The 23169-nt window shown below is 45.1% G+C and overlaps 2 protein-coding genes across 2 annotated transcripts in view; both read right to left on the bottom strand.

The window, feature by feature from the left end:
* Positions 1-1428: 1428 nt before the first annotated feature.
* LOC124069158 (HERV-H LTR-associating protein 1) lies at positions 1429-14448 on the bottom strand. Its single transcript, XM_046407995.1, has 15 exons — positions 13215-14448; positions 11830-11978; positions 10825-10941; positions 10203-10259; positions 9693-9773; positions 9108-9191; positions 8706-8789; positions 8548-8631; positions 8391-8447; positions 8088-8168; positions 7593-7688; positions 6567-6881; positions 4465-4621; positions 3919-4001; positions 1429-1837 (listed from the first exon to the last, which is right to left on the bottom strand). Exons 3-15 carry the CDS (start codon positions 10916-10918, stop codon positions 1794-1796), a joined length of 1317 nt encoding a protein of 438 aa, XP_046263951.1. The 5' UTR covers positions 10919-10941; positions 11830-11978; positions 13215-14448; the 3' UTR covers positions 1429-1793.
* Positions 14449-14766: 318 nt separating this feature from the next.
* Positions 14767-23169, bottom strand: part of kcnq3 (potassium voltage-gated channel, KQT-like subfamily, member 3) — a 73572-nt gene continuing 65169 nt past the window's right edge. The window contains exon 16 of the mRNA XM_046407951.1: positions 14767-22878. Coding sequence (XP_046263907.1) covers positions 22174-22878 — 705 coding nt within the window. The 3' untranslated portion in view covers positions 14767-22173. The remainder of the gene's footprint in view (positions 22879-23169) is intronic.

The following is a 23169-nucleotide window of genomic DNA, read 5'->3' on the forward strand; positions in this document are numbered from 1 at the left end:
TCACCAACTCATGTTTGTCAGAGCTTTTTGGATGAAAACGAACAGACAAGTAAAACCGACTAAGGCCTGTGAGTGTGAGTGTGAGTGAACAGTGAAGTCAGGCTCACCTTATTTGTGGCGCAGCGGCTGCAGAAGCTGTTGTGTTCCTCATTGAATGAAGGCTGGTGTCAGACCCTGAGTCATTGTAATGAATCAGACTCTACAGGGAGGCTCGAAGCCTTTTGCAGTCTCAGCCCCATTAACTGTGTTTATCAGTCCTACCTGAGGAGGAGGTGGGGCACCTGTATCCCCCTCAGTTCAGCTCTTATTGGCTATCAGGTGACACCTGAGCAGGAGCTTATCACGGTTTGGTTCCTGTGCTGGTATTTGAGGTCTTAACAGAGGTGGGGTCCTGACAGGGGGACCCACAGAGTGTTCTTTGTCCCGTGAGGGAGGTGAATCTGTGACCCTGAGGTCGACTTGGTCTTGTGTGAGCCTCCCAGGAGTTCAGATCGGAGCTGTGGGGGCTGATAGTGGGGCTTTGTATGAGACAGGTGCAGGGAGGACGATGCAGATGTTACAGGCAGGAAGTGGATAAAATTACAAAAACACTTCCAGGACAGAAATGAAAACCACAATCTGTATTTGGTTGTTTTGAGCGTTTGAGTGTTTTGTTCTTTCTAACGTTCAGAGCTGCAGTCACGTTTGAAACATGATGTTCACCACAGGACAGCAGATCCCAACCTTTGTATCCTCAGAGCTCCACCTGTTTGTATGTAAGATAAGCAGCCACAGATGACACACTGCAGCTGAGACCTGTCCTATTCCATCCTGTCCTGTCCCATCCTGTCCCGTGCTGTCCTGTCCTGACCTGACCTGTCCTGTCCTGTCCCGTCCCGTCCCGTCCTGACCTGTCCTGTCCCATCCTGTCCTGTCCTGTTCCGTCCTGACCTGTGCTGTCCTGTCCCGACCTGTCCTGTCCCGTCCCGTCCTGACCTGTGCTGTCCTGTCCTGTCCCGTCCTGACCTGTCCTGTCCTGTCCCGTGCTGTCCTGTCCTGACCTGTCCTGTCCTGTCCCGTGCTGTCCTGTCCCGTGCTGTCCTCTCTTGTCCTGTCCTGACCTGACCTGACCTGTCCTCCTGTCCTGTCCTGTCCTGTTCCGTCCTGTCCTCTCCTGTCCTGCAGCCTTAGTTTCTCTTTTTGATGCTGATGAGTGATCAGCAGGTCTCCGTGTCTGCTGACTGCAGCTCTCACTAAAGCATCCAAAAAATCACTGATTCCCTTGAGGATGGCGGCGATGAACAGAGCTGCTGTGATGACGTGTACGCTGCTGACATTTTGAAAGCTGCAGTGCTTCAGTTTAACAGCCTGCACGCTGGACGTCTGTGCTTTGACTCCACGATCCGACTGACGGAGAAGAAACATCAAACAGCTGACAAAGTCAACAGGCTTTTTATTGCATGGACACTATGAGCTTCTTGACAACAGGAAAAGAAGATTTGCTTTACAATTTGTTTTAAATAGTAAGGATTTAGCATCGATTATCATTTCATAAATAGTCCAGAATGTTCAGTCAGCAGGTTAACAGCTTCTGAATTCCAGATTTTGAAGTCTTCTTGGCACTACTAACTACACTGTGCTGATGACTAGAGTTTAAATGGACAAATATGAAAACACAGACGTGTAAAACTGTCCAATAATCTTCAGGTGTCCAACCTGGACACGAGCAGATTCAGTACTCAGCTGCAGTTTGTGGTTTCAGTCACTTCCTGTGATGATGAACGGCTCTTTGTTCCTCTCAGCTTCCTCTGCGGTCACAGTTTATTGCATATCTTTGTCAGGCATCTTTGTTTCAAATCTGTGGAGGGAGGAGAAGGAGGAGGAGGAGGAGGAGGAGGAGGAGGAGGAGGAGGAGGAAGAGGAGGAGGGGAGGAGGAGGAGGAAGAGGAGGATGAGAAGGAGAGGAGGAGGAGGGGGAGGAAGAGGAGGAGGAGAGGAGGAGGAGGAGGAAGAGGAGGATGAGAAGGAGAGGAGGAGGAAGAGGAGGAGGAGGGAAGGAGGTGGAGAAGAAGGGGGGAGGAGGTTAGACCAGGAGTCTTCTCTCAGCTGTGGGTCTCATGTGGTCAACATCAGCTTTAATCCAGCAGTTGAAGCACAGTTTGGTTTCACAGTTTGGATTTTCACTCTCGTTACTCAAACTTCCAGTAAGAAGCCGCTGCAGCTTTCTGGTTAACCTGACGTGTTTTAATTGTTATCCTGTCTGATGTGTCTGCAGCACCACTTGTATTCCCGAAGTGCTCGAGTTAAAGGAGCTGCACGTAACCGAGGCAGGAAGGCCGTCAGCCACGCAGTGCAACACACAGGGACTTGGTGGTGCGTTCACATGCCTTCAACGTATTTTGAAGTCAGGGTATTTTTGTGTACGTTCACATTCTGAACACTTGTCCAGAACAGATCCGATGATGACTCCTGTTAGCCTCACGTCCAGCGTGAACTGAACAGCCTGTGTTCCTCTGGTCGGTGGACGTGAAGAAGAGACAATGACCTCCACTGTGAGGAGCACCACACAGCTCGGCCCTGTGGTGCTGAAACCATCCATCAATGAGTCAACTGACAGACAACTGTCTTCATCAAACAACTACAGACAGAACTCAGCTGCTGGACTTTTAGCAGAACTAACAAGAAGAATCACATCCCAAAATCTGAGGTTCTTCACGGTCTGGTGCCAAATTATTTCAAAGCTTTCAGTCCCTTCTCAACGTCTGTGTAGTTTGAGGTCTTCTGGCTCCTCCAGAGTCTGGGCCAACACTGAAGGGGGACAAAGAGCTTGTGATCAGGGCCCCGAGGCTCTGAAATGACCTGCCTCTGATCAGAGAGCATATCCTGATTTTATCTCAGCTGATTTTATCTTTCTTTCGCTCAGCAGTCTCATACGTCGCTTTCAAATCAAGTCTGACTGAAACTGAGTGTAAAAATACTCACTGAGGCCTAATTAGAGCTGGAGGCAGGACGGACATGAGGCGGCGTGAGCGCGGTCGGCGCCGGACGGTCGGCGTGTCAGGAGCTGTGAGAGAGGCGGCTCTCTCGGCGACCTCCTGAGCCCATTAGCCGGGAGGATTCGCGGCTGCTCCTGCAGAGCTGCAGCTCTAATGAGCTCCGATGGCGACTCCCAGCAAAGTGGCTGACACGTCCTCATCAGTACAGGTGAGGGACGAAGAGCGCTGCCCAATTATTTCTGATTCCCTCGCTCACGGCTCCGTTTGTAGTCGACCGCGCTTGAAAAGCACCAACGCGACTCCCACTTCAGCAAACGAGACGTCTCTCCAAGTTGTTTGATATTTTTGAAGAAGTGGACGACAGAGAGGCGAGCGCTGTGGGTCACGTGTGTCACCGTGACGTTTGGAACGTTTCCTTTATTTCGCTTTTCCGGGTCCCTCATACTGAAGGAATTTCTGCTCTAAGTGCTGCAGTCACGACGAGCCTCTCGGACGTCAGTCCTGTAAAGCCACAAACTGACCACAGCTGAGGTGAGACTCAGAGGAGCAGGAAGTACGCTGATGTGCTCTCTGGCTGAGAGTCAAAGGAACAAGTCATGAATTTCAGTCATGATTGAGTTGATTTGAAAACATGTCACTTAAACTCTTTTGGAAGCCAAAACCTTCACTGTAGATAAAATAAAAAAGAGCAAAATGCTGGATCTTTGAGCAGTCAGGGCTGGTAGCGCTGAGCGATTTTCAGGCGGGAGAAAAATGGCGGCCTGATGACAAACTTTAAAATGTGCAGTAACAGAACGGCCAAGTGTGACACCTCGTACAGAGTGAACATCAGCACCAGCACGGTTTTAATAATGTGAGATTCCAGTGTGTGTCGGACTGAAAAACGTACGGACTCAGAGGCGCTACGTTCACGCCACCGCAGCTTCCTCTGAGGTCCACTTACTTCTGGAGAAGGAGACCCTCCTGACCCGCCGACACACCTCAGACGTGTGCTTCTCGTACCACACGTGGCTGTCGTCGCAGTACCTGTAAGACAAGAGGACGGCTGTAAAGAGCTTTCAGCATGTCGTCTAAAGACCCCCATGAGGAGCACCTCTGCACGGGGTGGATCCGTCTGTGGTCCACGTCCCGTGCTGAGGTCAACCTTGTTGTTTCTGATTTGACATCAAATGCCTTCACCAGAAAGTTCCTGAGTTTGTTTCTACTCCTCCACACATTGACATGTGATACGGTGCTCAGAGTTCAGTGGAATCCTTGTTAGCTTTGCGTCATTACATTTATTGTATCATCGTACTGGTTTGTGCAGCTCCACAGTCCAACCTGCAGGAAAACCTGCTCAGATCTGCTGATCAGCTTCAGCCTTCGTTAGTGTTTACTTCTTCTTCTACTGGTTTGTCTCTCAGCTCCTCCACTCTTATGGCTTTAAGACATCAGTGTAATGAAATCCCTAATCTGCAGCGTTCGGAGTGTAATTTGCTGGCGTGAAAACCTTTTCATGCGCGTCTTGCGGCTGAGGGGTCTGCAGAGGCACTGGGAGAAGAACTTGCACAGCTCCAGGACGCAGGGCTGCAGCTTGTGAGCGCCGACGGTCGTCGAGCTGCCGGAGGCCGAGACGCCCGTGAGCTCCGGTCTCCTCCAGGGACAGCCTCTCGACACACAGAGTGAGAGGTCAGTCACAAACGATCTCTGATTCAAAAGCCGCTTAATGACTTCGGTCTATTCTGCCAAACAAAAGCGATTAAGAAGTTAATTACGAAGATAAAAGATGATCAGAAGAGTAAGTTTGCATGTGAAATATTAAAACATCATAATTAAAGTCTCGGAGTGCTCAGAGTGAATCATCCTCACAGCCATCCGTCATAATGTCACGAGCGCTCGTCATGCAGTCGCTGCTGCTGATGCGTTCTGATGGTAATGAATGCGCCGCAGGTACACACAGCCGCCTCATTACCATAACAATACATATTCAGATGGGAATTTTAATTACATATTTCTGCAGTTACTTGCTCAATTTGCTCTTCTCGTCACTGCAATATCCAGAGCAGGAATATTGTTTTTAAATCACACTTAAACAAAAAGACTTTGATGCTTTGGAAAAGTAAGCAGTTAGTCTGCCTGCTCGTCTCGTCCGAACATCATCAGTGTCAGCTCAGCACGACGACACTCAGGACTCAAAAAGCACGAGGAGGTTCTGTCTTCATAACAAAGAAACAAGTTGCTGGATGCAGCATCCAGATGTTCTGTGGTAAGAACGCGCATCAGCTGGTGAGAGAAACACTTAAAGGGACAGTTCACCCCAAAGTCAGAGACAGCTACACTATATGGACAAATGTACCGGGACACCTGCCCATCACACCAACAGGGACTTTAAGGATGGCTTCAAGTTCTTCCACACCAAACTCATCCAACCATGTCTTTATGGAGCTTTGCTTTGTGCACTGGGGCACAGTCATGCTGGAATAGAAAAGGGCCTTCAACAAACTGGTGCCACAAAGTTGGAAGCATAGCATTGTCCAAAATGTCTTGGTATGCTGAAGCATTAAGATTTCCCTTCACTGGAGGTCAGGGGCCGAGTCCAAACCCTGAGAAACAGACCCACGTCACACCTGAGTTGAATAACAGAAGTACACAGCACGATGACGAAGGCCGAGGCTTGTGGTGTGTGATAAATGTCACACACAGCACATACAGTTTATTTATTTACACTGTGTTTCATCTGTGCAGCTTGCAGCCAATCTGTCGGTTCTTGTGTTTAACCTGAGACAAATTCACTCACACGCGTGCTGTGGGGGAGGAGGAAGCTTCATCACACACACACACACACACACACACACACACACTGCAGCTGGGCAGCAAACGCTCATTTTACTGCCCACTAATGACTCGGTGACAAATCACACAGGAGGCTGCGGCCTTGTGCTTGTTGCCAGGCAGAAGTCAGTGGGGGAGCAGCTGGCGTCCCTGCAGTGAGACGTTACTGCCATCTAGTGTTTCTGCTGCGTGTTTCATGCAAAATGCTGAGCTCGGGCCTGTCGGTGGCTCATTTCCTGTTCGTGTTTTCAGGCTGCCTGCCTGACGGTCTCTGACTGTCGTGGATGTGAAACTCTTTGAATTCATTCGTTCGTTTGACTCCTTTGGTGGGCTCAGGTCTTTTCTTCTTTACCAAAACAAACCAGAAGGCACCGGCACCGGCTTCATATTTGGCTTTAATTTGCAGCTAAAAACCATCAAAGCTTTCAGGAAAAAAAAAAAGACAGGAGGGGGGTGTGTGCCTGCGTTGCCATGGTTACGATGGTTTTATACACACACACACACACTGTCCAGAGATGACAGTGGGTGTGTGTGATGTGAGAGCAGGTCAGCAGTCAAACTGCTGACTGACTGCAGCTCGTCGCTCAGACGTGAAGTCCAATGCGCAGGCTCCGTGACGCGGACCCACGAGACCGGCGGCCTCGCTGTGCTAATCTTCAGTAAACAGGAAGGTGTGTATTCACAGGTGAAGCTCAGGCTTTTTGGTATCTTGGGTGAACTTGTCCTCTAATTTGTGCACCTGATCAGCACTGAGAGCAGACTGGACTGAGAGGTCTTTACCTGGTTTTTCCACAGGCCTGCTGGGTGTTGTAGTGGCCCCTCTGGCCCCCGTGGGTCCTGCGGTGGGCCGGGCTGGTGGAGGTCTCTCCAGATGAACTGTGGAAGTCACACCTGGCTGGCGTGTAGCTGTGGTCAGCCGGCTCAGACCGGCGAGCTGCAGGGCGGGGGTCGGTGGTAGGATGGTTGTGGTTGGTGGTCTTTCTGGAGGTGTAGTCGCCGCTTGTCTTGTTTCTCTCCGAGTGGTCGCTCTTTGCGTCGTCCCCGGCGCGTCGGCGGACGTCTGGCCTGCTGCTTCCTGCACAGCCGTTGGAGAACCTGGACGACAGATCGCAGTGTTCTGCTTTGCTGTGTTTTCACAGCACGTTTACTGCAAATGGACTTTTTTCACCAGCAAGCGGACAAAACAAGACGTCTGACTGTCACAACGTTTTTAACTGAACATGACTGACAGAGCAAATGGTCATGCTCTTCCGTTTCCTGTTCAGAGCAGGTGCTGCAGCATGCAAGTCAACAGCTTTTCTTTTCTTTATGTTTTTAACACATCCAGAATTTCTTATTTCTAATTTAAGAGCGATTGTTTTCCTGGGAAGAACCCAGCAGTTTCATACTAATGTCTTATTTTTAAGTACAGTACAAATGAAAAACGTGAAACTGGCCGACTGGAAACTTCAACATATACTGATGTTCTAAACATGAAATAATTACTACAATAATGACTTAAAATGAACGAATGGAGCATTTCTTACAAAGAAACTCCCTGATGTTACTCATGTACAGATGTGTAAAATAAGCCCAGATGTTCTCATTTGAAGGAAAACCAAAGCCCTTACAGTTAATCAACACCCCTTTCAAGCAAAAAAAAACATCAAAAATAAATAATACAAAATTATAACGGCGGAGTGAAACTCTGTGAAGCAGGAGCTTATCAGGACTGTAACACTGGATAACATCAGGGCAGATTCCCTGTGTGCAGGTGTCAGGAGGAAGTGACCCGAACGCCGACGGCGGCCTCCTGCGGAGACTCACCGTGTGCTGTGGAATGGACTCTGCTGGTCAGCACGGAGCTCATCCCGGACGGAGGGGTGTGACTCAGACTGGTGGGAGGTTGGTGCCATTCGGAGGCTGAGAACACACAATTAGACACAAGAGTTAAATAACACAGTAATGATGTTTATCTGCAGAGCACTTTTCACGCTCTGCCTTACCAAGAGCTTAGAGTAAAGTCAGGAAAGGCCACACAGGTGTCAAGTGTCACACACACACCGAGCTCGGTGACGCTTTGCTCAGCTCGAGGAGCCTGCTGAGTCTGTTTCATTAACTGCTGATTGGCAGTTCAATTACAGGCTCCAAAACGAGAGCGGGCCAGCTATTCGTAAGATCTTCAGAATCCACTGTAGTGTTGGAGTTTGACACGGTGAACTCCATGTGAAATTGAGGTTCTGTCCTGGGCTGATGCTGCCCCCTGCTGGTTCGGATGCCATCAGTGAACAAAAGCAGAGTCTCGGCGTGTTGTCGACTCACCCCTGTGCGGTCCCTCCATGATGGTCTGGTTGAAGAGCGGCGTGATGGAGTCGACATCCCACAGCTCCAGCACCTCTCTGCCTGGACCAAACACACACACTTCACATTCACACAGCAGCAAACCCTTCAAAAGACCGTTTGGATCGGATATCAGATCTCTGGTGTCAGCTGGATCCTTCTGGTTTGAAACATTTAACCCCTCATTTAGCTAAACAGCAAATCTGAGATAACCTGAGTTTTCGCTCTCTGAATGTATGTGTTTGTTTTGTATCCACGCGGGTGGAGTAAGTGGAGGACACTTACCCATCTTCCCTGCCATCACACAGATGTAGATGCAGTCGGAGTTGTTCCTCTGGCTCACTGAGACGCAGAAACACAAGGCACACAGGAAGTACGTCACACCGTGAAACAACAGGAAACACACCGATATCTGACCGGCTGATCATTCACATCCGCCCACCTGATAATATGGAGGCGGATTTGAAGAGCTCATGAAGGTAACTGGTTGAGTTTCCTATCACGTCCAACAGTATGGCTGCAAAGTCTGATGGGACAGAGACAGAAACGTCCAGAGCTGCAGGGGACTAAAGATTTGATCTGCTGTCTGAATCTGCTCACCTGTCAGATCGTTGGTCTCGTTTGAGACGCAGTAGCAGAATCTTCTCCTGAACTTGCTGCTTTCTATACCTCTAATGCTGGAGACTGCAACACACACACACACACACACACACACACACACACACACACACACACACATTACAGTTCAGGGGGATGCGAGTCTGGAAGTCACGTAAAGCATCGGAAATTACGTTTCAGAAAGAAGCAGCCTGATGTAAATCTAAGTTCATATGCAGTGAGAGGTTTCTGTGCTGAGTGCAGTTACACATTCACACCACTAGATGGCCCTGTTGACACAGTTATGGAGACGGATGCTGTAATGCTGACACGAGGTGTTGACTGTTTTTACAGCTTAATCTCAGCTTCAGAGGAAGACCAAGTTTGTGTGGAGGGAATATTTACTGTTGTACACCAACAGGGTGAGTTTGTGGAGCGCCAGAGGGCTGTAGGACGTCACGCTGAGGAGGGAGAAGAGCTGACGGGAGCCTGGAAGACGAGAGGAGACACGGGAGGAGCAGGTGACCCTCTCAGGGTGGTTCGGTTCATCACAGGGCATCACAACAGTGTCCTCACACACAAACGTGATTAAATGTGCACTTTTAGAGCCGGCTGGCCACTTAAAATCCAACAAATGTCACCCAAAAGGTGATTGGGACCAACCAGGAGTTTAAAGGACAGTTCACCCAAACATCTCAGAAAAAAACACATCTTCACCTCTGCTGACATGCGGCAGTGCAGAGAGCTTGGGCTTTACTTAAAAACCTTAACGGAAAGACAAACGAGTGTGCAGGGACAAACGCCGCTCGAGGTGACAAAGTGTGCTGCACGTTTTGAGTGAACTGGTCCTTTATGAAACCATCCTGCCCACAGTTTGACCTCTGCAGGAAGAAAAAATTAACAGATTGCAGCTGTGCTTTAATTATGACACAAATGAAAGATTTACAGCTCAGAATCGATCCCCACATGACTGATATTGTGACAACATACCCGATTGGCTCGTATTTATTAAAGTATTGACGAGGGGAGTGAGGTCGATGGCCGCTGGATCGATGTGCTCTGCTGGGATATCTGGGAAATCAAAGCAAACAATAAAGTTAATGGGATTTTATTCTGGTTTTAATGTCTGTTATGGAATTAGCAGCATCAGCAAAATGTGGTCGCATGAGTGCAAGAGGACAAAGGAATGAGAGGAACCGAGGGGGATTCGTCCCTGAAGGCTCTCTGTTGGACGTCCTGATGGACGTCCTCCAGGCTGCAGCCACATCACTTTGTTATCTCAGAGAAGGTCGCTGAAAGCAGCCTCCCTTTCATAATGAAGAGAGCAAAATTTGTACTTAAGTACTTGAGTACATGTACTCAGTTATACTCCATCACTAAGATGTAGAGATGTGTATCGGCCTGGAAAACCCCGTCAGAGGATCCTTACCTGTAAAGTTCATCAGGGACCAATCAGGAACAGGAAATCATGCAAACAAAAGAGCAGAAGCATGAAATCACCTGTGGAGTCCTCGACGTCCCGCTTGTGTCTCTGGTCCTGCCGTCCGTCTCTTAACGCTGACAGGAAATCAAACAGATTTTTCTTTATTCATTCGTTCCAGATCAGTTTCTGTACTCGAGTTTCCTGTCTGCTTTAGCTTGTCTGCAGGGTCGCAGTCAGATGACAGGAAATAAGCAGAATACAGTCAGATCACATCTGAAAAATGTGGAATCAGATTCTAGTTACACCATCGAGGACTAACTGATTTCAGTTTTGATTACATCAGGAAGTCGAGTGTGGGAAGTCAGAGCTGCCGTTTGCTGAGAGCAGATTTCGACAGTCTGGACGAGGTTTCAGAGCCTCTCGCTCTGCAGGGATCTGCAGGGATCCTTCCTGTCATGCTGTCAGACACTCAGACTTCGTCAGTCCCAGCTGCCCCTAAAGGGTTTTGCTGCAGCCGTGTGGCGGCTGCCAGCTGAGCACTTTTACTGGACTTACTGGTGTCATTTCCACACCAACACATCAGAGGAATCTGACTGAACCCTGCTGATCTTTGTCACACAGTTCTCGACTCTTTTATACAAATAAACGTCAACACAACAGGTTTCGGACTGACGAAGCTGACGTGAAACTGAGACTCACCTCGACTGAAGAGGACGAGCAGCAGAACAGCAGAAACACACATCACAAACCAGAGGCGTGGAAGCTGCTGTGTGGCTCCCCGTAAGCCCGCCATGAGTGTGCTGAAGCTGGCTGCAACTGCACACACACAACACACAGCAACACACAGCAACACACAGCACACAACACACACACAACACACACACAGCACACAACACACAGCAACACACAGCAACACACACAACACACACACCTCACACAGAAACACGCACACATCACACACACACTGGTTTCAGTCTCCTGTCCTCTTGCTGTACTCTGATGTCTCAGGTAAATTCAGTTGGCTTCAAAAGGGTTTTGTGTAGATGTTGTGTAGATGTTGTGTAGATGTTCACACTTAGTGATGCAAATACATAAAGGAGCAGTTCGCCCTAAAAATGAAAATTCAGACTTTACCTCCTCGCCCCAAGTTGATGGAAAGTCTGGTTTTTCTCAAGTGTTACAGTAAAGGACTTTTGGGTGAGTTGTTCCTTTAACACAATAACTGTTCATGATTGGGTTTGCATGTAAAATCATTACATAAATGCTTTGAACTCTGAATCATTTTGTAACTTTTATTAACAACCTGCACACAGTGCTGCTACAGCAAAAGTGACAGAACACAAACCAGCATGATAACGTTGAGGTCTGTGCAGCCCGGGGCTGAAACTGATCTGAGATCTGTATTTTTTAAAGCTTTGGATTTTGTTCAAACAAAGAAAAGGTGCAGGTACTTTAATGATTTTGACAACCTTGAAGAGCAGTATTTAAAAAAACAACATGACAACACAGTGACAAGTAATGAAGCATCCACACAAGCCAAACACAGAAATAAGCTAATGACTGTTTTGACTCCACTGATGGAATATTAACTGTACTAGCAGGTCTTTAAGCTATAATTGTATTTGTGTGAAGGTCCTGTTTTCACCTTCTCTTTTGGTCTAAAGTGTCATGAAAGCCTCTAATCCAGAAAGCCAACAAACCCACCTCAGCCGCTCCTTGAATCCTCCTGCAGGTCCTGATGATCCCCCTGCAGCATCAAACCTCGCCCAGCGTCTCACACGCCTGCAGTCAGATAAGGACGAAGCGCCTGTTTTCCCCCCTCTGAACAGCTCAGGCTGGCAGCTTACTGAGCTCTGCACAAAACACACACAATCCAACAGGGTGTGTGGCTGCAGGCTGGGCACCCATCCCAAACCACTCCACCAGCCCCACTGCAAAAAGTATCCAACGCACCGACCCCAACTCAGCCGCATTCGGCTCACTTTGAGGCGCCAAAGTCAGATTTCGTACAAAAGCAGTTCCTGTGAACGTAAGACGGTGATGTGTGAGGCTTTCTGTGGCTCGGCCTTCGTTGTTGTGGTGTTTCTGCGTGTTGAAACTTTTCAGTTTTTAAGCTTGTGTTGTGACATTGCTGAGCTTGAATGAATGAATGAATATTTTTTTTTTTTTGGTCACATACGTCACAATACATAATACATTTGAACATCAAAACAAAACAAAAGGAGTAGGCTGAAGCGCCTGGCTTATTGTAGCCTATCCTGAAGTTTTTCAGAAAGTCAGCCAAACAAAGATCTTACTAAATGATATTACATACCACCTTTTTCTCTACATGTTTACCTTTAAGTTTTAATTTTACATTTCCTGGCAATTATTAATTAACTTATATTTTAAAGATTTTTTGAACTTTAACAAAGAACTGCTTGTTTTAAATTTGTCACTAAGCTCATTCCACAGTTTTATGCCTAAAACAGAAGTACATCTGCGCTTAACATTAGTTCTGGCTTTATGTCCTCCAAAAATAAACAAACCTTTTAAATTATAATGCTCATCTAGGAATTTAAATAACTTTTGTAGGCAAAGAGGAAGATTGTTGTTTATAGCACAAAATGGTATTTCCAAGGTTTTCAAGTACACAATGTCCCTAAATTTTAGGGTACTTGATTCCATGAAAAGCTTATTAGTATGTTCACAATATGAAGCTTTGTTAATGATTGTTATTGCCCAGGTCTGGTCAGGGTTAGGAAGGCGCATCTTGTTAAAAACATCCGGTGGCCTCTTGCTTGGCCGCCATCTCGCCTTTTGCTTCACGCCACCGGCCTGCCCTCCATCTCCAGACGACAAAGTCAGCTCACATACGTGTTACGAGAGCATCATGTGATTTGTACTGTAGAAATGTTGATGGATACTCAACTTATCTGAGCTTTGCACACACATGCAGTAGGAACTTGTTGTTCTGGCGACTGGGCTGCTGAGGGTTGACGCGGTTCAAGTAAATTTAGAAGTAATGTATTTTAATGTGTAGTTCTGACCTGCTTCACACCGACAGGGGCCATTTAAATACAGCTGAAAGATTAAATGTGAGACCTTACGTGTCCAAACGTCTTTGAGTCTCTCAGAGCTTCGTCATCCTCTGGATTCAGTCCTCTGGCTGTAGCTGGCGCTGAACAGTTAACATGGCCGCTGTCTCTCACAAGTGGACCGGACCTCAGGTTTGCTCCCATGACAACAAAGTAAACAGCTGACTGTTAGCTTAGCATTTCAAGTAGTGCACACATTTGTACATCCCGCTCATAGCTGTATATTAAAGACTAAATTAAAAAGTTTGCTCTGGACCTGCCTGGTTTGTAATTTGTCCCAAGTTTTTCAGTGCTGTATTGTTTTCCATAATTACACCATGAAGTTGAGTTTAGAGCTATTATTTAGCCTGATATCAAGTGGTCTGTGTTAACATTCACAAAATCATGTGTTTGGATTGTTTTGGACAGCTTCTAATTTATTTTAGGATATAATTTCAATCATGTTTCCTGTTTAGAAGGACATTTTTTGCAGCGTGGGTAAACGGCCATAATAAGCCGCTGGAGCGACATACGAGCCGTGGGGAAGAGGGGTGAATAAGAGGAGCCAATGTGAGTCTTTAACGAGGCTGGGCACTTGGCTTTCACAGCAGTAATTGGTGCAGGAGGGAACAGGGCTGCTGAAGGCCTGGGAACAGCCACCCCCAGGGAAAAGATACGCTGATTTTAACGACTAATTATAACAAGAATGAAATCAAATAAACCTGAAACAGAAGAGATAATCAGCACACACATATACACACACTGTGAGCCTTCATTCTCACGCTCAAACATTATCTGCATGCTTTCCATTATTGTTCTTAAATGTTGGCTGGCTGCAGCACGGCTCATGAGCCCCTCCAGTGTTGCGCCTGAACGCGTTCAACGCAGGATCGCTCACGAACTCGTTCATATTTTGGGCGAACGTGAACTAAACGTGCCGTATTTCCGCTTGATGAACGTTAGTGAACACGTTCATTGTGGCGTTTGTGAACGGCGCTCTCTCACAGTATAACTTTGTTCAAGAGCGCGCCAGCTTTCCACAGAGCCTTCCGGGCGAAAAAATACGCTAAACACACCGTAAACAGCCATTAACATGTAGCGGAAAAGCGACCCAACCTGGCAACAGCTGTCGTACCTGTCGCACTAACAACTACGTCATCAGAATACGGAGCGTGGACGAAGGCAGCGCGAGCCCGGACCGCTCAGAGTCTACGGCGTTTGACTGTTCGAAACAATATTGAAATGTAAAAACGTTTGCACCTTAAGGACTGAAGTCCTGTTTCTGTTTTTATAATAAAGATAAACCATTTATTTTTGAGAACATACTGTAGGAGTGAAAGCTGCTGCTGCTGCTGCTGCTGGTGTCCGCTGAATGGGCGGGAACAAAGCGTTAGGGAAATGCTGTCGCCTCAATGCTAACGTCAACCCTGGTTGGATAAGGATTCAAAATTGGATACGAAGATGAATCTGACGCATAGTTTCAATGCTAAACCTGATAAAATAATTGCTGTCTGTGGTTCTCTATGGGCTGTGGCTCGTATGAACTAGTTCATTTTTGGAACCTTGAACTTAGTTCAAAATGTTGAATTATGAAGTGTGAACTGAACTATTTTAAAATTTGTGAACTGAACTTTGAACTAGTTCATGTAAAGAGTAAACTTTCCCAGCACTGAGCCCCTCCCCCTTCATGTTAGCAGATGGGACATGAGCCAAATTAAAAACTCAAAGTACACATCAAATACATTTTTCTCAAATATACAACAGCCACTCATACAATTTTCATTTCAATACTTTATTAATAACTGGTGCAATTGAAAAGACAAAAAATAAAAAAATCAAGTAAGAATACATTTGCATATTATATCATCAAAACAAAAATATTCAAAGTGGTCTAATACAGAGTAAAAATGGCAACCTGTTTTTTTTTTTCTTTTTCAAACTGGAATGAGAAAAATGACGCACAGCTCTGAAGGCCACTAGTGTAAAGTTGTCCAAACTTCCCTTTAAATGAAGCCTAAGAACATCAAAACTGTTTCTGATCCCAAAAAAAGCTGCTGTCAGCTCACTCACACAAAGCTGATTGTAGTATCCAATCTCTACCTTTGTAGAAACATTTCCTGTTTTGTTTCCCAAAGCATAACGGCTGCATTTACACAAGAACATCGGATATGATTTTGCATCTTATCTCTGCTGGGGCAGCCGGGGCCTAGAGGTTGGAGAAGTGGCTTGTGATCGGAGGGTCACCGGTTCGATTCCCCCACCAGACGGGCAGGAAAAATTTGGGTGTGGTGGAGTGATTAATGGGAAAAAATGCCCCCCCCTTCATTAGCTGATGTGCCCTTAACCCCTCAATCAGTGTGTTGCATGTGTGTTCAACTAAGGATGGGTCAAATGCAGAAGACAAATTCAGTATGTGTATGTAAAAAATATATATACTGCTAATAAAGTTGATTCTTCATATTTTCCCTGATGTCTACGAGGCCATATCGTCTTCCTGTGCAGCAAATTTTGTCTTAAGACGTGCAGTGTTTTAGCGCGCTATCGCTGGCCCGAGTAGCTGTTCAGTCTAAGTTACGTTTACAAATTGACTTCAGTTCACAGCTGTTTGGCACATTTTTAATGTAGCTTCCTACAAAATAGAGAGCTGAAGTGAGACTACATTCACATTTGTGATAATGAAAATGATTAAAAAACACACAATGGGATATATGTGAATGTTTGATAACTCAAGCTTAAAAGTTGGGTGAATGATGGAAAAGAAAGAAACTGTTCTTTCACCACTGAGGGACGCGTCACACTTAACAAATTCAAACACAGAAACTCCAATTTGTTAGCTTCTGTAGCTCCATAGCTCTGGCCAACATGTGTGGAAACACGTTAATCCGATGAGGCTCGCGTCTTCTTGTTCTTCTTCAATCAGCTAACAGTGTTGTTTCTGCTAAACGAAAAGTAGCGGAAGTAGCGAGCTAACGTTTTGTCCAAGTTAACTGAGCTGGATTATGACGCCTGATGCCAGCATTTCTGGGAAGATACTAGTTTGTCATCACGATCAGATGAGAATTTAAGGATCAGTTTCATCTGTGTGTGTGTGTGTGCAGTACAGATAAAATCTCAGGCGTGTTTAGCTTAGCTTAACACAAACACTGGGAGCTAGGGGGAAACTGCTAGCCCAACTGCTAGCATCTGTGAAAATTCCAACTAAACTACGAAACTGTTTGTTTTATCTTGTGATAAGCCTGCATATGACGTTTGATAAAGTGTTAACATTCAGGTGTTTTTTTGTACGTATAAATGCAGCCTCCCATGTAGATATTACCAACAGCTTTGTGTTGCATTTTGACAGTCTTAGCGAGAAAAGCATCAACAAAATTCTTTTAAAAAATGCTTTGAAAAACAAAAAAAGTACTGCAAAAGGCCAAGGCACAAATAATTCATAGCAATTAAAATGTCCATAAAATTACAGGTTATGTAGAATGTGTCGATCAGTGCATTGCTTGGTATGCAGTTACAGTGAGTACAACCATACTTAACAGAATAATCATAGCAAGCAGTATTGCCCTCTTGACTTCACGGATGCCATAAAGTGCTCCTTTTCACCCATACAGACAAGTTCACTCACAGACAGATGAAGAAAGCAAACAACACAAACTAGAGTCCACAGGTGAGAGGGCAGAAATGCTCTTCATGTCAGGACCAGATTATCGTTTTGACAGGGGAAGGTTTTTGATTTAAACCATCAAGAGTAACATGAATGTTATGGAAACAGTACCAACATGTGTATTCACCATTTTTCTGCAGGCTCACTTAACAACTGCTGCATTTGGGACCTTCTCAGGTGTTGCCTCTACATTCAGAAGAGAAATGCCTGCGAGCGTAAAAAGTGTGAATGGCTGCTGCAGCTCTGAAGCAGTGTTTCATCTGTGCTCGTCACCACAGCAAGACCAACCACGGCAGGCAGGGAACACGTGAAATTAACCAGATATTGTCATTTTGTCTGACAACAAGTCAATAAAAACTGGTGCCAGAAGTTAAGAAGAGATAAACTCCCTGATTTTAGTGTGCAAACACAGTCCCACAACACAGACGTTTCACTTAATGTAGTTTACGCATGGATTTCCGGCAACACTGAGAAACACTGGGGATTGAAAGTTCATTAACCTACAGTTAAAGATTTAGTACCATAGCTGAGATAAGACCAACAAAATGACCAAATCATGAAAATATTACACAAACAAGGAGAGGAAACATCACTGTGTGTCAATTCAAAATAATCCAAACAAAAACAGTCCTGTCTGCTTTTAATTTTTACAATTCTGACTTCTGAAAATATTTCAAACTTGAACAAAAAAAACAGCAAAATGCTGATTGTCAAATTATTTCAGTTACTTTCCAATTACCAAAACTAAATTCAAGCTGGTGAGGTGATTGAGGGACGGATCTCTGAAGGGTCAGCCTGGTCTCACCAAATGGCGTTAGAATAACAGGCTAATGTCTGTAGTCAGTTCGTGTCTCGTAACTTTTACTTTTTTTTCTTTTCGTGTGTCATTTAAGGGCATCCACATTAAGTCTTTAACGTGTCCTAGTAGGCATGAAATTCACAAAGAAAAAAATGTCATGCGATGTAGTACAAAGAGTGAGAAAATCCACACATGGAGGAGCCGGAGGAGCCGGAGGTGGTGGACAAGCCGATGAAATAATCTAAGTGAACCAAACCAAACCAAGTGGTTTTAATGCCAAAAGCCTAAGCACATTGAGAAAATGCAGATGCCGGTAAATGACACGGGAAAAGCTTAAAAGCATGAAATTTGAAACACACAGAATGTGGTGTGGTGTGCTGTTTAAAGGTCATCTCATGAGATCACGTTGCTCTGCTATCTTTTCTTTACACATCATGTGCACATCTGTGCTGGCTGGAACAGGTGTTAATCAGGTGAAGTTATCGTGAGGACGCTTCATACTGCAGATGTTTCAGTCACTCCTCATCCTGTTTGCACTTCAGTCTCTCACACACAGCTGATTCAGACAAATAAGAAGACAAAGAAGTCAGAAGAGTACTGGTTGTGTTTACTGGAGCAGGAAGTCCCTCCAGTGACCGCATCAGCTTCACAAGGCAAAGTGGATGGCACAATTTACTTTCATGGTTTTTCTCTCAACAGATTTGTCTGCATTGGACAAAAGATAAAACCAAAGTTCTCTCACATGGTTTGAAGTGTCTTCCAGGTGACCTTCTTTGTCGTTAAGGAAGTATGCAAAAGAGGACGTGGAATAACATGAGATCCAGGAATATTCGCCCATAGCACACAAAATGTTATTTAATTGGCAGGAAATGAAATTAGAATTGGTTTTACACTGTAAAAAGTAACGCTAGCACTCCATTTGAAATTGTGGGATAGACTCCCCACACTTTGCTCAACAAGTCAATGAGTCTTGTCATCACTTTTCAAGCTTATTTTTTATGAAATTTTTATTGAGCTTCAGTGTCTTGAAATGATGAGTCAGATTACTGCACTTATATCAAGAAAATGAAATGAGTGGGAAATAATCTCACGTGGCTGGAAGATTTTGGTTTTTTATCTTACAGAAATAAAGTGAAGAAAACTTTGTGGCTGAATGACTTCATTATATTTTTTATAGAAGAATAATTTTAGTTTTAAGTGTTTGTCATCTGAAAAATATTTTCATTCACAACAGAAGTCAATTGTCTTTGCCAGCATCACTTTTCCCAGTGTTTCTTGGAAGACAATTTATTCTGTTTTAACAACTTACAAAATATTAAAATGTCAATTTAACAGTAATTTGCCATGTAAATATAAATGTCCAGTGATATTTTCAGACTCACGCGTGCCTGTAAATTTAGGAAGGAAGCAATGAGAGTTTCAATTCTGAATGGAAGCAAAGTAGCCGTAATCCACAGAAGATTTTCTGTTAATGTAACTTGATGTGCAAAACAACAAAAACTGAAGAGTCTGGAGGGTGAGTTTGTTCTGATGTTGAGAGGATAAACTTCAACAAAAACAGAACAGAGCATCTCCACTTTGGTGAACAAACACCACAAACGAGAAGTGAAACGTTACAACCTTTACATTTCTGTGCAGCTGAAATCATGTCAGAATTCACTCAATGAGCATAAAGCGTCACAAAGCTACAAAACAGCATTTTCACAAAAGCAAGACAGCACCGTGTGCTACTTTAAGGAAAGACAAATCAGTACAGAAGGAAACAGAGTTCACATTCAGAAATCCGGTGTCGTGTGCGGTGAGACAGATTGGCACTGAAACACTAAATACAGGATGATGCCGTGGAGTCTTTCTGAAGGACGTGTCTAGCTTCAGAGGCACAATGAATGAACGTCTACAGGGATATATCGTCGCATTATGAACTTTATATGTGGTGACAATTTGTATCTGCGTTGCAAGATCCTTTAGGTTATATATCTGAATGGGTTTCAGTAGCAGAAGATACGTCATAGTAACTGTAATACAATAAGATAAATAGATTAAGAGTTTGGTTCACCTCGTTCCTTTCACTGACTCTGAGTGACTGACTGACTCCGAAGGTGCTTTAACATGCTATAACTGTGTAATAATCCATGTCTGTAGATATAAATGGTTGTCAAATATTACATTCAGTATCTGTGTCGTCCTAAATCTAAAGTAGTAAATGCTGTTTAGGCCTTTATGTGATCTCCTGTAAAGCTCTTGTTGTTGCAGTCAGCGGTGCTCCAGCTCGTGTGGTATCTTCTACTTAAAAACCCCTCAGCCTCAGTATTTGTACATGTTCCTCCAGCCGTTCCAGTGTGTGGTGTTGTTGCTTACAGTGTGTGAGTTTGCGCTCTGAACTGGACGTTCGAGTCGTGCAGTGCAGCAGTGATCTGTGCAGTAATTCGTGTTTCTTCAGAATTTTAGTTTCTTCTTTTCAAATGGCAACCCTGTGAAGGTTTTTGGACAGCTGGGAAGTAAATTCATTTTGTAAACTACTCGCTGCAGGCCTTTCTTACAATTTACAAATGATATTTTGTTTATAATTGGAAGTTTTTACCGATTTTTGGATATCTGACACTGATACTTGATGTTGAGCTTTGCCAAGTGTGACAGCCAAACACTCATGGCCACATTTAGCAATTTGTATGTAAATGTTTTCTCAATTTTCCACTTCTTTAGAATAATAATTACAATAATTAAGTATAACAATAACTGCCTGGAGGGATTACTGAAGCCTCTCCTCACTGCTGAGTAGCTGGACAAGTCTGGACAAGAAGAATCTGAGTGTTGAACAACAAGTCACGAGGTAGCAGCTTGTCTTAAGGCCTTAACACACTGGGAACGAACCGAAACGACACAAAAATGCCAATTATTCACCCACAGCAAAAGTTTAAATAGGTTCATAATACGCAGAAGTTATAGAAATGTGTAGTACAAACCTTTACTGTGGTGTTTTATTATGTGTCTGCACTGAATTTTAAAATGCCTCTCAACAATAAAGAAGACAATTAATATAATGCATGAAACATTACCAGATTTGTGGACAAAGAATGACTATAAAAGCCTCAAATTTTCCAGTTCGGTGTGCTATTCTCAGTCTTGTGAATTTCTGTCTCTCCTGCACAACATGATGGGTTGATGTGCTGACTTGCGGTGTGAAAGCTCAGAAAAATCAGTCAGTAATTCGCTTTTTTACTTGAATTCAGTGTGACACAACTAGAAGATTTGAGAATTTAAAAAAAGACCCAGCGTGTAAAGGCCTTTGGAACGAGACAAGACCGGAGCTCAGTGCAGAATTTGAAATTGTCCTTATATTTTAGACCCACTTGACAATATGTGACAGCTACATGGCTTTCTATCATGCACTAACCTCGACACAGTGGCTGAATTTTTTGGTGGGTGTATGTCCAGATGCCAGGTGGTGGAGTTTGGTACACGTGTGAAAGTAAAGAAATCAGTAATATTAAGATATTGTTTTAGTGTTAGATAACATAAATCATTTGATCGTCAGGGAAAATTATTTTCAGGCAGTGACAAACTTTTTAGCAGTCAAGATGCTCAACAGTCTTTGTAAATCAAAGACTGACAGGTGGTTTATATCCCTGAATTCATGTGCCATCAAAGCAGCAGAGATTTAGTGTTTCAAATTCTGTTGAATTTTACATTTTTTTCAGCTGTAAAGTTTGTATGCAGTTTTGACATACAACTCAAGAGCACAGTGGTGTGACAACAAAGTGATGGGATCTGAAGTGATCCACGGGCCGGGGGGGGTTACAGCACAGCATGAGGAAAGCAGAAACAAGACTGCCAGCAACTAACCAGTGTTTTGTTACCGAAGTCCCCCTTTCTCTGGTCAACGGTCTCCCTCACACACTCTCACCAACAACACACAAAACGAAGAGACAGGAGACTTTTGGTTCCAGTATCACCCTCCAGTCGTCACTCCTAGAATGCTGCATTATCATGCAAACCATGCAAAAAACAATGAAAATGTATTCATATAAAAAAATAAGTGTTACAAAATGGCATAGCAAGTATATGTATCCATTCAGTCGCTTTTTCTGTTTCCTGATATCCTGAACTTTGCAGTGTCTACACTAAAAATCGCATGCGTTACATGCAGTGCGGTTGGCTTTGCAGCGATAAAGCTTTTGGGTGTATATAGTGTGTATATTAATGTTCTTTTTTATTTTAGCTAAATTTTTGCGAAGAGTGTGCTGTACAGAGTTTTACTTTACAAACTGTCCGGCTTCCCTTTGTTTTCCTGGGCAGTCTTGTTGCCATGGCTCTCAGTCTGGACGGCGGTCGGTTGATGAGATCAGCGGTGGCCTCTGAAGGTCGTAGACCTCGCTCACAACCTCACAACATCGAGGTGGATTAGACCCACCTTCCCTCCAAATGTTTTGGTCCAGAGGTGTGGCTTTGACCCAAACTGGTTTGGGTTTAGAGGCATGGGTTGGATTTAAGGTCGTCACTCAGAGGTGTGGATATCTGCGTGGTATCCACACCTCTCAGGGTGGTGTGTTCCACACAGCATCACCAAATCCCTCCCCTGTGGAGGAAAGCGGCATGGGCCCCCCACTGGGTGTAAAGGGGTCAGTGTCCGTGTCTGTCTCCCCCTCTGCCAGGTAGCTTGGTCTGGGTCTTGTCCAGCCGGCGTCCCCCATCGCCACCCCAGCCCCCATTGACAAGTCCCCCCCTTCCTCCCCTTCCCGCTCCCCAGAGATGCTGAAACCGCTGGGCGAGCGCTCCAACTCCTCGTGGTTCACTGATAGCATGGAGAGCGGCGAGTCGCCCCCCCGCCCCCCTGTGGTCCTTCCCAGCCCCACTGACAAGTCCTGCAAAGAGCTGATGGGCAGTACTGTGGGACGCTCGGTGTAGGTGGGGATGGCAGCTGGAGGGTGGCGTTGATGGAGGTGTGATAGTGGGGGTTGATGGTCTGAAGGTGCACGGCTTCCACCAGCCAACCCTATCCCCTCTCCACCTCCTCTTCCACTGCCATAATACGGATTCAACTTGCTGACAGGCACCTGGTATGACATATGCGGGAACGCCTCCGTGTAATTGAAGAAAACCCGACGGATCTCACCATTTCCCGTGGGATCGCAGGTCTCCAGGGTCATGTGGGCAGCGCCGGCAGAGTCCACCTGCAGGTGCTCCGTGTGCTGGATGTGCATGTCCACCAGAAAGTCCAGTTTCTTCTCCATGTCCTCCACCTGGAACAGAGACACATTACACCAGTAGCCAAGTTGTTTTGACTAAAACATTTTGCTACAGGAGTCAGGGTTAGTTACAACTGCTGGTTGATAGTCTGTCTCTCTCCCTCCACTCTGATTGGTCCTCCCCACACAACATTGTGCAAAACCCTGCGACGCACAACACTTGTCCACTCAAGTTGAATATTTTCAAATAGCGTGAATACACTTTTCATTTGCACTGACTTAGTCATGCCACGTGAAAAATTTGCTTCAAGTTTGGAGTAACTACATGACACTTTGCAGTTCCGA

Source organism: Scatophagus argus, chromosome 13 (assembly GCF_020382885.2).
Source record: "Scatophagus argus isolate fScaArg1 chromosome 13, fScaArg1.pri, whole genome shotgun sequence".
Lineage (NCBI taxonomy): Eukaryota > Metazoa > Chordata > Actinopteri > Scatophagidae > Scatophagus > Scatophagus argus.

Coding starts and splice junctions, on each gene's coding strand:
- LOC124069158 (XM_046407995.1), bottom strand. CDS start 10,918: ATGGCGGGCTTACGGGGAGCCACACAGCAGCTTCCACGCCTCTGGTTT. Junction 9,774..10,202: donor GGACGTCGAGGACTCCACAG/GTGATTTCATGC, acceptor TTGATTTCCCAG/ATATCCCAGCAGAGCACATC. Junction 4,622..6,566: donor CAGGCCTGTGGAAAAACCAG/GTAAAGACCTCT, acceptor GTGTGTCGAGAG/GCTGTCCCTGGAGGAGACCG.